Source organism: Chiloscyllium plagiosum, unplaced genomic scaffold (assembly GCF_037043375.1).
Source record: "Chiloscyllium plagiosum isolate Xiang-an unplaced genomic scaffold, Cpla_swu_hap1 HiC_scaffold_14, whole genome shotgun sequence".
Taxonomy (NCBI): Eukaryota; Metazoa; Chordata; class Chondrichthyes; order Orectolobiformes; family Hemiscylliidae; genus Chiloscyllium; species Chiloscyllium plagiosum.
The window spans coordinates 8,694,309-8,709,205 of record NW_028270152.1 but is presented as its reverse complement, the minus strand read 5'-3'; the positions used below and the strand labels follow the sequence as shown (position 1 = coordinate 8,709,205).

Genomic DNA, 14,897 nt, shown 5'->3' with positions numbered 1-14,897 from the left:
GTTGGCTGCTAAGTTTCCAATACAGCAGCAATTCGATTTTGAAAGTTCTCCATTGCCTGTAAAGCACTTTTTGATATCCTGAGGTCATGAATGGCATTCATAAATAACAATATACATAATATTCTTGATTTTGCCATCATTCACCAATTCAAATCATTTTCACTTTTATTGAAAACTTGTAACTACCAGCACTTCATTACACTGCCAGAATGCAAGAACAGAATGAAGATGTATTGTGCTGGATGCCTTTTTACAGTTAAAACGGGTACATCATTTCATGAAAATTTCTGCCCACAACAGAGAATGGGTACATCATGTTATGAAAGTTTCACATGCATGAAATCATTTCCAAAATTCTATCAGAAGACTGTTCTTCAACCAGAGAACTTTGCAGTACAGGAGGCATTTATTAAGCAGACTGTGTTACACACAATGTACATTTAAAAAGAAAAATTGCATTCATATGGTCCCTCATCAGATCCTTTAACAACAGGATGGATTAATTTTTTGGAATGCAATTTTCGCATTACGTAAGGAAACAAAACATCCATTTGCAACGCTACATTCCACTCAAAAAATAAAAATAAATTGATAACTGATGATTTATCTAATCAGTTGAAAAAGGGAGTAAATCAGAAGAACTATTTGTGCCAAGGGAACATTCAGAATTATCTGAATGACTAGGAAATGCAGTCAGGAACTTGCAACTCATCCAATCGATTGCATCTCAGAAAATGCAGCACTCAGTATAATATCTGTCTAGATTAAGCAATTAAGTCCTGGAGTCGCATTCAAATCTAATCCAAGATGAGAGCGGTTCCAATTAATCGAGATGCCACACACATAAAGCTAATTCCGAGTGCTGGTACAGTAATCAGTTTTCATTTTATGTGACTTCTAACCCACCCTTCTTATATTTCCACTCCCTGTTTTCTATTTCATGCCATAATCTACTCCACTATGGGAAGGGAGAGCAACACCTCAAGGTTACTAAATGGATAAGAATCACAGGATAAATCACAAGTCTACCATGCAAAACTTCAAAGTTGAAAAATTAAGAGAGAGAAGACAAGGTGAATCAGGAAACAGTGACAGCCAGAAGGACAATTTAAAAAAGCTTTGAGAACTCTCTTAGGGCATTGCTACCTTCTTGCGAGACCCTGATAATATTTTTATGAGAGGCAACTTACTACAATTTTTCTTATCCCTCCACCTGCCTCATATTGTACTACATGAGCTAAATCCTTCCAAATTTGAACATTTCTGGAAATAGGAATCAAGGTCGGATCACGATCCGTTTCAAAGGAGCAGCACACTGTCTGCTTTCATTCTACAATAGGACCTAGCTGACCGGTCATCTCTGGGAGCACCATATGAATAGGAGTGGCAAGCAGTTTGGAAGACAAGAGGGTGAGTCAGCATGCAAAACTTCAAGTGTGGCCAACAGACCTCATTCATCTTGTGGACAGTCAGCGAGCAAGCTGATGGTGTTCATGGGACACAAGAAAGGTCAAAGCCTGGATATATGCCAGATCTTATTGCATTTGAACATGGACTACTTCAGTATCTAAGGAGCCATAAATGGTGTTCATCCCATTTCTAGAGGGAAAGTCACTGTTGAAGCAGCTGAAGATGGCTGGGCTTAGCTGCTACCCTCAGGAACCCCTGCAGAGAAATCATTGAGCTTAGATGACTGACCTCCAACAACCACAGGAGAAAGTGAGGTCTGCAGATACTGGAGATCAAAGTTGAAACTTTATTGCTGGAACAGCACAGCAGGTCAGGCAGCATCCAGGGAACAGGAGATTCGACGTTTCGGGCACAGGCCCTGAAGAAGGGCCTGTGCTGTTCTATTCCAGCAATAAAGTTTCAACTCCAACAACCACAATCATGTCAGGTCAGGTATGACTCCAACCAGCAGGAGTTTTATTCACAGTAATTCCAGTTTTTCTAGGGCTCCTTGACATCACACTCAAGTCAAATGCGTCTGTGATGTCAAGCGAGAATCTCTTAGCAGGTTATTGCTGAGCAGGTGCTGTTTGATGGCATTGTTGATATGACACCTTCCATCACATCACTCATGACTGAGAGCAGACTGATAGGGCTGTGTCTGGGCAGGTGGATTTGTCATACTTTATGTACAGGACATATCTGGGCAGTATTCCACATTGTCGGTTAGATGTCAGTGTTGTAACAGTACTGGAAAAACTCAACCAGGGATGTGCAAGTTCCAGAGCACAAGTCTTCAGTACTATTGCCAAAATGTTGTCAGGCCCACTGCTTTCACAGCATCCAGTGCTTTCAGCCATTTCTTGATATCAAGTGGACTGAATTGAATTGACTGAAGATTGGCATCTGTAATGCTGGGGGACTACTGGAGATGGCTGAGATGAATCATCCACTTGGCACTTCTGGCACAAGATTGTTTTGAATGCTTCAGCCTTATCTTTTGCACTGATGTGTCAGGTTCCCTCATTATTGAGGATGGGGATATCTGTGGAGCTTTCTCCTCCAGTGAGTAGTTTAATTGCTCACCACCACTCACGACTGGATGTGGTTGGACTGGACAGTTTAGATCTGATTTGTTAGTCGTGGGGTTGTGTAGCTCTGCCTCCAACTTGCTATCTGTGCTGTTTGGCATGCAAATAGTCCTATTTGGTAGCTTCAAAAAACTTCCCAATAGTGACTAACTTCTTTTGCAGCACCTCTTCACTATCAACATTCACGTCATCATTTCGCCATTTAATTGTAATATCAGAGAGTAGAATTTTGTCGAGGTACTTAACTCTGCAGTGTAATCTGATACCCATACATACTCCATCAGACATTGGTTCAGCTTGATATTTTGTCTTCTCAATCTTTTGAAGTACTAAATGTGCTTGTTTGGAAGACATGATGTTTCAACTGTAAATGGCGTCTTGACTTACATGGTACCACCACAGTGTTTGCCAACCTCTTTCTGCAAATGAGATAAGGGGCAAGTAGTACTTCCTGTCCTTGAAAATCCAAAGGCCAGATAGCTCTCATGCTCTCATTATACTATCTCTGAACAGTTCATGCTCTTTTTTCCTTTAGGTTCAGATGTTTCATCGACTGAATTAGCAAAAGAATCCCTCTTTTGACAAGAAATTTATCCATTTGTGCCTTGAATCTGAGATAGATAAATAGTACAAAGGAAAAAAACTTCCAAACATATTCATTTTAAAATCCATTCAAATGTGAAAATACGTCCAGACAGACAGGCAGGCAGGCCAGTTTGACAGTCATTTCAAATGCTTTACTACAAATGTACAGTTTCTTCTCATAGCAAATATCTGGTCCTGCATGTGCAGATGACAAATCTTCATGTATACATAGTATCAGAAACTACTACACAAAATGGCATTAATCCCGAGAACTTCACAGAACAGAATAGCACAGTGCAGGATTAGGCCTTTTGGCCCACCAAGACTGCCAATACATGACACCTTACTAAGCTAAAAGCCCTTTGCCTCTATGAGGTCTGTATCTCTCTATTCGCTGCTTATTCATGTATCTGTCAAGATGCCTCTTGAACATTTTATTGTATCTGGCTCTACCACCTCCTCTGGCAGCACATTCCAGGCACTTACCACCTTCTGCGTATAATTCTTGCCCCTCTCATCTTCTTTAAACCTTACCCCTCTTAGCTGAAACCTGTAACACTGATTTATTAACATTTCTACCCTGAGAAAAAAAGACTCCAACTATCCATTCTATCCATGTCTGTCGGAACTTTGTAAACTTCCATCAGGCAAACTTTTCTCAGCCTCCGCCATTCAAATGAAAACAAACCAAGATTGTCCAATCTCTCTTCATCACTAATGGCCTCCAAACCAGGCAACATCCTGGTAAACTGTTTCTGCACCTTCTCCAAAGCCTCCACATTCTTCTGATAGTCTGGCGATTGGAACTGCACACAATATTCAAAATGTGGCCTAATTAAAGTTCTATACAGCTGCAACATGACTTACCAATTTTTATACTCCATGCCTCAACCAATGAAGGCAACAATACCATATACCTTGTTGACCACCTTATCCACTTGTGTTGCCACTTTCAGGAAACTTTGGATCAGTACACCTCGATCTCTCTCTCTATGGTAATGCTTCAACGGTTTCTACCATTTTCTGTACTTCCCTCCTGCATTAGATCTTTCAAAATGCATGACATAGATTTAATCTGCCATTTCTCCACCCAAGTTTCCAGCCTATCTAATTCCTGCAATATCTTCTGGCAATCACTATCCATCGCTCCCACAATCGTTGTGTCATCTGTAAACTTACTAAATAAATTACCTACATTCTCCTCAAGATCATTTATGTACATTGGAACATCATCAGAGATCTCCAGTCAGAAATATCACCTTTCCATCAATGCTCTCTGTCTTCTTTCACTAAGCCAGTTCTGTATCAATCTTACCAGCTCACTGCAGATCCCACCTTCTGTCCAGACAGAAATTCTCTCCTTTGTCCTTGAGTGCAGCTACCCTTTCCCTAGCCAGCCTCTTGCCTCGTCTGTGTGGCAAACACGGGTTGAAAACTTCCTTTCCTGATGTTCATGACCATAGGCTTGGAAGGTGCCATTGAAGAAGCCTAGCGAATTTCTGGACTCTCTTTTTCTGGATGAACTACTGAACTCTGTTCCCTTGCAGCATGACATACTGAGAGAAGCTTGCCATTGTATATTTGAATTGCTTTGCTTGACTCAGACACACAAGTCTCTGTGATTGTAATGTAAATACGTTGATATCAAGTGCTGTAATAAAAGTTTATTCAATTCTTCAACAGTACATGACCCACATTCATCACAGCATGCTATGGACCAGACGAAACCCCTTTCGAATACATCAAGGAGATAGCCAAGATCCTAACTTTTATCTTATTTAAAGGCAAGTGTAAGATACTGTATTTCAGATGTAATTTGATTGATCATTTTACTCAGCTTTAAGCAAAAAACATTTTATTCTTACACTCAGTTAAAATACAAACAAAAGAAAGAATAATAGGTATAAATTTAACTCAATTAGAAAACATAACAGAATGACTATTTAATTACTAAACAGTAAATGTTCCAATATAGTAATGTCCCATAAACACAACCTTGGCAAAGGCAAATTCAGCAAAATAGATAGTCTCATGTGATGTTTCTCCAGTCTAGGAGAAAAGAGCACCAACAGAAAATTCTTGCAGAAAGAGAAAACTCCAGCTTTTTGCTGTGGCCAACAGGGATGTATACCAGCTTCCACAGCCAACTTCAAACCTCTAACAAATGAACAATAAACTAAACCCTCTTTGTGTGGGAGCCTAACTCCATCCATTCATGCTGCTTCTATTGTTCTAACTTTAAAAGGAACCCAAAGCCTCACAAACTGTTTATTTTATTGGCTTGGAAGAGATAGCTCAGCACCTCTGTCTCAAAACCTCTCTCCAAAAAAAAGGACAAAATACATCTCTTAAAGCCATAGTATCATCATAAGCATGATAATGGAATATCATCCACATATCATGTCACAGCACATCAGTATGAAGGTAAGCACGCATATAAAATTCAACATATAAGAGCAGAAAGCAAGGATCAGAAAACATAGACAATGCAAAATAACTGGGCTCTTAAGGCTGGGAGATAATGTCCCTACCTCCGAGCCAGGAGTTGCAAATTCAAATCCTACCTGCTCTAGAGGTGCAAAATATCATCTCATGACAAACTGATTTGAACATTTGTGGACAATGCAAGGCTTATTTGAGAATAATTTTTAACCACCTGCAGATCAGCAAGTCTTTGCGATCACCTTCCCATGACTTATATTGAAGTTCTGATGTCCTTTGTGATTTTGACTTCAATAAAGGTAGAGTTACAAGGGAATAGCATGATCAAAAAACATTAGATACACAGTAGTTTGTGTACCGAATTTCACAAACAAGACATTTTGCTTTGCAATATAAATATAATCCCAAAGGCAACAGTATTGAACTTCCATACTTAAAGTACAGACATTTAACTTATGCTTCCATCTTCACTGAATTCAGTTACAACAACAAGGAACCACGCAGATGAACCACAAGAGACAGTATTAGGCAGGGGAATAACTGGGTAAGAGTTCCAATTATGTGACCTAAAATAGAACAATGCTGTTAAGAGTTGAGAAGAAAGTCACTGTTAAAATCTTAATTGGCTCTAATTACCTGTGGCATAATACAGCAAATTATAGATAGATTGGAGAGTTGGGCAGCGAAATGGCAGATGGAGTTCAATCAAAACAAATGCGAGGTGATGCATTTTGGAAGATGCAATTCTAGAGCAAATTATACAGTAAATGGAAAAGCCCTGGGGAAAATTGATGTACAGAGAGATCTGGGTGCTCAGGTCCATTGTTCCCTGAAGGTGGCAATGCAGGTAAGTAGAGTGGTCAAGAACAGATATGGCATGTTTCCCTTCATCAGACAGGGTATTGAGTACAAGGTCATGTTACAGTTGTATAAGACTTTGGTTCGGCCACTTTTGGAATACTATGTACAGTTCTGGTCACGGCATTACCAAAAGGATGTGGATGCTTTAGAAAGGGTGCAAAGGAGGTTCACCAGGATGTTGCCTGGTCTAGATGGTGCTAGCTGGAAGGAGAGGTTGAGTAGATTAAGATTATTTTAATTGGAAAGAAGGAGGTTGAGGTGAGACCTGATTGAGGCCTACAAAGTCATAAGAGGTGTAGACAGGGTGGATAGGAAGAAGCTTTTTCCCCAGAGTGGAGGACTCAATTAGTAGGGGTCACAAGTTCAACGTGAGAGAGGAAACATTTAGGGGAGATATACGTGGAAAGTTCATCACGCAGAGGGTGGTGGGTGCCTGGAATGCGCTGCCAGCAGAGGTAGTAGGAGTGTGAACGATAGCATCATTTAAGATGTATCTAGACAGATACATGAATGGGCAGGGAGCAAAGGGATTTAGATCCTTAGAAAATAGGCGACAGGTTTAGATAAAGGATATGGATCGGTGCAGGCTTGGAGGGCCGAACTGCCTTTTCCTGTGTTGTATTGTTCCTTGTTCTTTGCATCAGTATCAGAGTTCCAATAACCACAGTTTTCAAGCCATCTAGAAACTGAAAACATTGCACCACCATTTGACCAATACTACAGTTCCTACTGCCCCTAATTAACACACAGATTTTTGATGAAAGGGTCAGGAAAGCATGGACTCTTATTGAGGTACAAATACAGTAGTCCCTTATTCCTTATTCAAGCATCCACTGTTCATCTGTAAGCCCACATTATGAGTGTAGGAAGGGTATTGAACCAAATAAAGGATGATTGCAAGCAAGCCTCCTTTTACCTGATGTCCACAGACAGACTTTCCAGTCCAGGCTAATGGACACCAATGAAGGCAATGCTCCAGTTAATTTCATAACACCTTGCATATTGAGGCTATTCACAATGGTCCAGTTGCTACCCTTGACAGATTAAAGTAACTTAGTCGAGAGTGTGGTGCTGAAAAAGCACAGCAGGTCAGGCAGCATCCAAGGATCAGGAGAGTTTCGGGAAAAAGCCCTTTATCAGGAATAAGGCTGATGAAGGGATTATGCCTGAAACGTTGATTCTTCTGCTCCTCTCGGATGCTGCCTGACCTGCTGTGCTTTTCTAGCACCACACTCTCAACTCTGATCTCCAGCATCTGATTAAGGTAACTTAGTCCAGTCTGGGAATTAGACAGTCCATCATTTTTTCTAATAAAACACTCCACAAACCAGAGTCCCTGGGTGCTGGTATTCATCCTTCATCAACATTTCCGCAATAACCTGTCAACTGAGAGGTGTACACAGCAGCACAGAATGACTGTATTTCCAAATTGTTCAGCCAGTGGTAAGATACCTGACAAATGTTTCATTACTCTCTGTTAAGGTGTCACGGCTGAGCACCAGTGTACAGCCTCAGGACATGTCATGGAGAAAAATAGCACAGAAAAATTGGAAAGGCATAACTGATATTATTAACCATGTCCTTCAACTTGTAATTTCCCCATAACTGACTTACAAGCTGTTTGATGTTCTTTTGCTCCTCAGTTGAGATCACTTGCTCTTTGAGGTCAGCATTGGCAACCACTTGTTCTTGTGGAGCAAGCTTGGACATCTCTTCTTTCACCAGTGCCTCTTTTTCATACCTGCAGCAATGAGATGGAGTTCAAGGTGGTGAACTGCAGTTCCTCTTTAACTTTGTTTGCTTCAAATCCCTTCTCCCTCCCAGTTCTTAAAGCCAAAAATATTTTTTCCATCATCCTACAGCACAACCAGACAGCAAGAGGCATTCAAATTAGGCAAGCCAACAATAGATCTTACTGACTTAAAACTGAAAGTGCTGGAGAAACACAGTAGGTTTGGCAGAATCTGTGGACAGAGAAACAGAGTCCAGTATGACTCTTCCTCAGAACTGCTGTAGAAGCAAGCTGTGCAGGGTTGGGGACTATGAGGTGAAGAAACTAATAGTGGGTAGATCACTAGAGGAGATGAGGCCAGTGACAGTCCTAGAAGCAACTGCTTAATGTTTGGCATTGGGACAGCTGGTCCAGAGGGAGATAAAAGTAAGTTTTAGAGTTGGCACTCAGACTCTGCAAAGGTAGAAGTTGGCATGCCAGACACAACTGCAGTACTCTTACCAGCAGAATCCTTTCTTTCTTTTAGATGGATCTTTCTTATTACCTTTGCTTCCAAAGTAGAGTTCAATCAGATAGTTCAATTTGGAATTCAGTAAACCCCAAGTCTATCAGTAATTCTCTCAATGGTTCAGTTCATCAATATGCTACATAGCATCAGTCTTGTATGCCAGAAGAATCCCATGTTTGCCTGCAGTTGATCAAATGGCACACCCAAACAAATAACCTGCTGACACTCAGAAACTAAGTTCATACTTGACATTGATACCACACAAGTGGATGTAGATTAGATTAGATTAGATTACTTACAGTGTTGAAACAGGCCCTTCGGCCCAACAAGTCCACACCGACCCACCGAAGCGCAAACCACCCAGACCCATTCCCCCACATTTACCCCTGCACCTAACACTACGGGCAATTTAGCATGGCCAATTCACCTGACCTGCACATCTTTGGACTGTGGGAGGAAACCGGAGCACCCGGAGGAAACCCACGCAGACACGGGGAGAATGTGCAACTCCACACAGTCGCCTGAGGTGGGAACTGAACCCGGGTCTCTGGCGCTGTGAGGCACAGTGCTAACCACTGTGCCACCGTGCCGCCCGTGAGGCAATTTATTCATAATACAACATATTGGCTGGACAGGTGCTAAAATGAAGATAAATGTTAAATGGTAATTCAAAATAAATGTTCTCCAACTCCAGGATTTTCACTTATCTACCACGAGTGGCCATGCCTTCAGTTATGTAGGTCTTAAACTTTGGAATTCCTTCCACAAAACCTTTCCACCTTTCTCGTCTTTTACCACTTACCTCTTCAGCATGCTTTTGGTCATGTGCCCTGATACCTCCACTTGTGTTCCAGTGGTCAGTGGAGCAACTTGCGAAGTTCTTCTACATCACAGGCTCAATTTAAATGCAAGGTGCTTTTGGTAATAATTGAAAAGGTACATCGAATATTATCAACAAAGTTCTCTGTCCTATTATTTCCAAAGTATATCTGCCTGATTTTCCTCATTTTTGGCAACTTCGAGAGAGACAACAAAATCAAAAAATGCTCAATCAGCTCAAAGTAAGCCTGTTTTGAAGATCAATGCTACAATTTGTAATATTAAAAAGCCTACTTACCAAAAAGATAGTTACTTCCATTTCATAAATATAAAAAGCAAATGCACTGCATATTGGAAAATGCTGGCAACATTCAGGTGCGGCAGTATCGGCGAAAGATTTACTATTTCTGATTAAATGTCATTGACCTGAAACATTAACCCCATGTCTTAGGCTCGGGCTGCAGACTGTTTCCTGAATTTTCCTATTGAACTGTGTTTCCAATCTGAAGCTCTTTCAAGTACACACAAGATTAAGCCAAATAAAAATATTGCGAATCTTTAAACTAATTTATTCTAATATTGCATCCCACTGAAATCATCTGAGATGCCTTGGGTATATTCACCACCACCACCAACCTTTCTTGCTGTTATTAGATTAAGCTACCTACACTGTTTGGGGAAGGACGTCCACGCAACTTTATATACAGGACATAGGCTCAATTTATGAACAGTAAATAGGGTTTATTCCATTTTACTTAATAGCTATTCACATTACATTTAAGATACATGATTGTCTCCTGTGACACAATAGGCTAAACTTAAGACTAAGTATATAATACTAATTCAGTTTGCTGTTGAAATTTAGAATAAAAATTTAGAAACCAGTTCGCTTCCCTGTAAACATTCTTTTATGAATATTTTATTCGACCTGTTCAGAGATGTTATTCTGGAATACCTCTAGAACAGATGGAACTTGAATCCAGGATCTCTTGGTTCAGAGATAGGGACACTACCTCTGCATCACAAGAGCCCTGTTAAACAGTCCTTTATATCCTGGTGGACAGAATTTTGCTCATCATGTCAGTTAACTCTTTCAGGTCTTAACTATCTTATACAACATAGTTTACAACTGCCTGAGCAGGGATTTGATAGAGATCCATGACAAGTACCAGGGAAATCTTATGAAGTGAACAGGGGCTGTAGCAAAGACAAAAACTAGAAGCACGATCCTTTCTCTGGACAAAGCTTTGATCCAAGCCCATTGAGAATATTATGTTAAAAATCACACAACACCAGGTTATAGTCCAACAGGTTTAATTGGAAGCACACTAGCTTTCGGAGCGACGCTCCTTCATCAGGTGTCGCTCCGAAAGCTAGTGTGCTTCCAATTAAACCTGTTGGACTATAACCTGGTGTTGTGTGATTTTTTACTTTGTACACCCCAGTCCAACACCAGCATCTCCAAATCATGAGAATATTATGATCACTTCTGTTCTTCACACATGGTGAGGAATACATGGAAGCCCTAAAAAAGGTTTAAAAGAAGGAAACTTGATTGAACATGGCTTAATGGTTTAAATAGTTTTAACTATTAACATGTGCTTTCTAATCTGGAATTTTCATTTGTTTGAGGTTTCATTTGATGAGATGTTCAAAATTAATGGAAGAGGTTAAATTCTGTTCTGGTGTATAGATGTTTTCAGCTAGGTAAACAGTGAGCTTAAGTTCCAGACAGCAGTCATCATAACCACAGATTGAAAGTTGCAGCAAAATACATTTCATGTGGTGCAGGGTATACTATTCTCATTGTTACAGAACAGTATATCACCCAACTTAGCAATACCAGGTTTACATTCTAGCTGAAAGTGTTGCTGGAAAAGCGCAGCAGGTCAGGCAGCATTCAAGGAGCAGGTGAATCGACGTTTCGGGCATGATTTCCTGAAGAAGGGCTCCTTGGATGCTGCCTGACCTGCTGCGCTTTTCCAGCAACACATTTTCAGCTCTGATCTCCAGCATCTGCAGTCCTCACTTTTTCCAGGTTTACATCCTAAGCAATTATAAACATAAAAGGTTGAAATGCACAAAACAAATTAAGCCAGCACTTGAAAGAGAAGACCAATTTGAAGTTCAAGGTGGGGTGGTCCAAATGACCCTTAACTTGATTTTAGATGATTCCCTACAGTATCGAAATAGGCCCTTTGGTCCAACAAGTCTATTTATAAAATTCATAAAACATAAGTTGCTCTTTTAGATGTTAACAAATCTGCTGTGTATTTCTAGCCTTTTGTATTTTCATTTCAGATGTCCTGACTCGCAGATTCCTTCTTTGTTTCTGGAGGTTAGAATAGTAATAGAATGTGCATGAGAAGAACAGAGTTGTACCTCCTTGGAGGGAATAAAGTGCTTGGATCCTACTTCTCTGGCAAAACCTTTGTTCTTTGCACATTATTACAACAATGAGACTTGGAAATTAAATTGCTATGAGGTATGCATTAAGGAATAACAAATACATTAAAACAAAAGCATGCACAGGAACTGAATTTTTACTTTGTTTCTTCTCATGAGCAATTGTTGCAGCCCTCAAGGGGAGAAAGCAGAACGCAGAAACAAACAGGGAGTGCTGAAAAAATCAAAGTCATGGGCACTCAGCAGTGAAATTAAATAATTACATACAACTAAACTCAGGCAGTCACTTGTAGGTCTCATTACTAGATCCTAAAGTTTTTTATTTTAAAAAAGTGTTAAAAATAGAATTCTGTCTCGTCTCTCCACACACCCTTTCAGTTTCTTTTGGAAGGACCTGTTGTTCTTTTACCAAGCATCCACTGTTCATATAATATTTGGCAGCAAGTGTTGGTATGCTATCCAATTCCAACAAACAGTTTGAACAAGCCTGTTCCCATCCTCACAGACCAAATAGATATACCTTTCTCCCGGAGTAACAAGGGCAATTCCTAGCAGCAATCTCGTGATGATAATAATCAGGAGTGGGAACCCTTGCTGACGCTCCTGACTGACTCTCTACAATTCAGAAGTGCCAAAGTAAATTGCAGTACCTCAACTTTACACATGCCAACAATCGAAGATTAAAAAAAGATTGACCCAAAAGGTTCTTTGCAAGCTTGAAATCTCCAAGTTAGCAGTCGTCAGGATCACAAGATAGTAGCTACATCATGGTTCAAGTTGCCTTCATTGTTTGTCCTAACACTGTGGATAAAAACATATGTTGCTGAGTCCATGTGGATTTAACTTAACCCGAGATCTCGATGTCAGGGTGTTGGCCTGCACTGCGGACGCTGCTCTCTAAAGCTTTCCCTGTTCTAAATCAGCTGCATCTTTGTCTCTGCTTAATCCATAAGTGGCTTTTGTCTCTCTCTCTCTCTCTCTCTCTCTCTCTCTGGAATGCAAATAAACTTTTATTTACATTCTAACACACAAAACACCAATCCTTATATTCCAGTCCCCTAGTACCTCTGTTCCATCCTCCCTTCACAGTCTCAAAAGAATGCAAATGCTAATGTAAGAGGTAGTTCATGTGCAACTATTGTGCAATTAACTTACACGTTTTCACTATATTGCATAAATTGTAATACTTCAGCCATTTTCATTTTCCAGTGTAAAATGCTGTGGAAATATTAACAGCCTTGATAGGATCACATGTTGCAAATAGCCAAATTGCACCCTCTGATATATTCTTGTTGTGTTCCTTAGCACATTATTACCACTCTCATAATGGATTAGTAAAAACAAATTGCTAGAGCAACTCAGCAGGTCTGTCTTCTCTCACAGTTGCTGCCAGAGTTCACATTCAACAGAGTCCAGTGGCCCTTCTTCATGCCAACAGAACTGTTTGGTTTCTCTAGCAATTTCTATTTTTACTTCAGATTTTCAACCTTTGCAGTTCCTTGTTTCATTGGTCAGAGTATTGAGTACAGGTGTTGGGAGGTCATGTTGCGGCTGTACAGGACATTGCTTAGGCCACTGTTGGAATATTGCATGCAATTCTGGTCTCCTTCCTATCAGAAAGATGTTGTGAAACTTGAAAGGGTTCAGAAAAGATTGACAAGGATGTTGCCAGGACTGGAGGATTTGAGCTGTAGGGAGAGACTGAACAGGCTGGGGTTGTTTTCCCTCGAGCATCGGAGGCTGAGGGGTGACCTTATAGAGGTTTATAAAATCATGAGAGGGCATGGATAGGGCAAATAGGCAAAGTCTTTCCCTGGGGTTGGGGAGTCCAGGAGTAGAGGGCATAGGTTTAGGGTGAGAGGGGAAAGGTATAAAAGAGACCTCAGGAGCAATATTTTCACTCAGAGGGTGGTACGTGTATGGAATGAGCTGCCAGAGGATGTGGTGGAGGCTGGTACAATTGCAACATTTAAGAGGTATTTGGATGGGTATATGAATAGGAAGGGTTTGGAGGGATATGGGCCAGGTGCTGGCTGGTAGGACTAGATTGGGTTGGGATATCTGGTCGGCATGGACGGGTTGGACCAAAGGGTCTGTTTCCATGCTGTACATCTCTATGACTCTATGAAGTAGTATATTAGGTTTAATTTGCTCGAATATCTCAAACAGGTTTATTTAACAGACAAAGTGATATCTTACTATTATGGACAAACCTATGTACACATCCTTAGTCTCACGTGCTGCTGCTTGGACTTGTCATGACTGCTGATCATCTGGAGTCATCCTAGCTCTTGGTGCATTAGCAAACTCAGCTCAAAGCAGTAAAACACCCTCCCCCATCTTTAGAATTAGCTGCAAATTCCAAAGAATGACAGATTTTTGTCTTGTTATAGTTTTTGACATTAAAGGACTCTAATGTGCAGAAATGTATTGGTTTCCATTTCAGGCACAACATATTAGAAATGAGAGCTGCTGGGATGTAATGCACTGAGGTACCGCATAAAGCTCCCCACACACTGTTCAAACCTCAGCCTTAGCCATGGATGAGCAGCATCCATCGTGTTGTGGCAACATTTTACAACAGCCTGCAGCATCTCAAAGGAAAATTGCAAATTTAGCATGACCTTATTCATTGACTAGCCCTCAGTAATGCTTTTCCCAACAGGATGTGTGTGTCAAATTTTGCTCTCAGTAACAACTAGACCAATTAATTCTTTCTCCCTCAATGATTCACAAGATGAGCATGTCTACTTGTGCTTTTAACACTCCTTCTAATCCTTTCTCTACAACCTCTAACTCACCTTGAAAGCATTATTTTTGAATAAATGCTGAAAGTGCCAGATAATCACATGACAGAATAGAATCTCGACAGTGCAGAAGCAGGCCATTCAGCCCATCGAGTCAACACCGGTAATCCAAAATGCCACTGATAACCACCCCTCCACTATCCTGTGTCCCCGCATTTCCCATCGGTAATCCACCTGGCCTGCACATCCCTAGACAC

At 40.7% G+C, this 14,897-nt stretch overlaps 1 protein-coding gene across 5 annotated transcripts in view; it reads right to left on the bottom strand.

The window, feature by feature from the left end:
• The window catches only part of LOC122558814 (MICOS complex subunit mic25-a-like), a 541,522-nt gene that overhangs the window by 495,774 nt on the left and 30,851 nt on the right, over positions 1-14,897 (bottom strand). For all 5 annotated transcript variants that reach the window (XM_087994069.1, XM_087994071.1, XM_087994070.1 and 2 more), the window contains exon 4: positions 8,043-8,169. In XM_087994069.1, the coding sequence (XP_087850195.1) occupies positions 8,043-8,169 (127 nt within the window). The remainder of the gene's footprint in view (positions 1-8,042; positions 8,170-14,897) is intronic.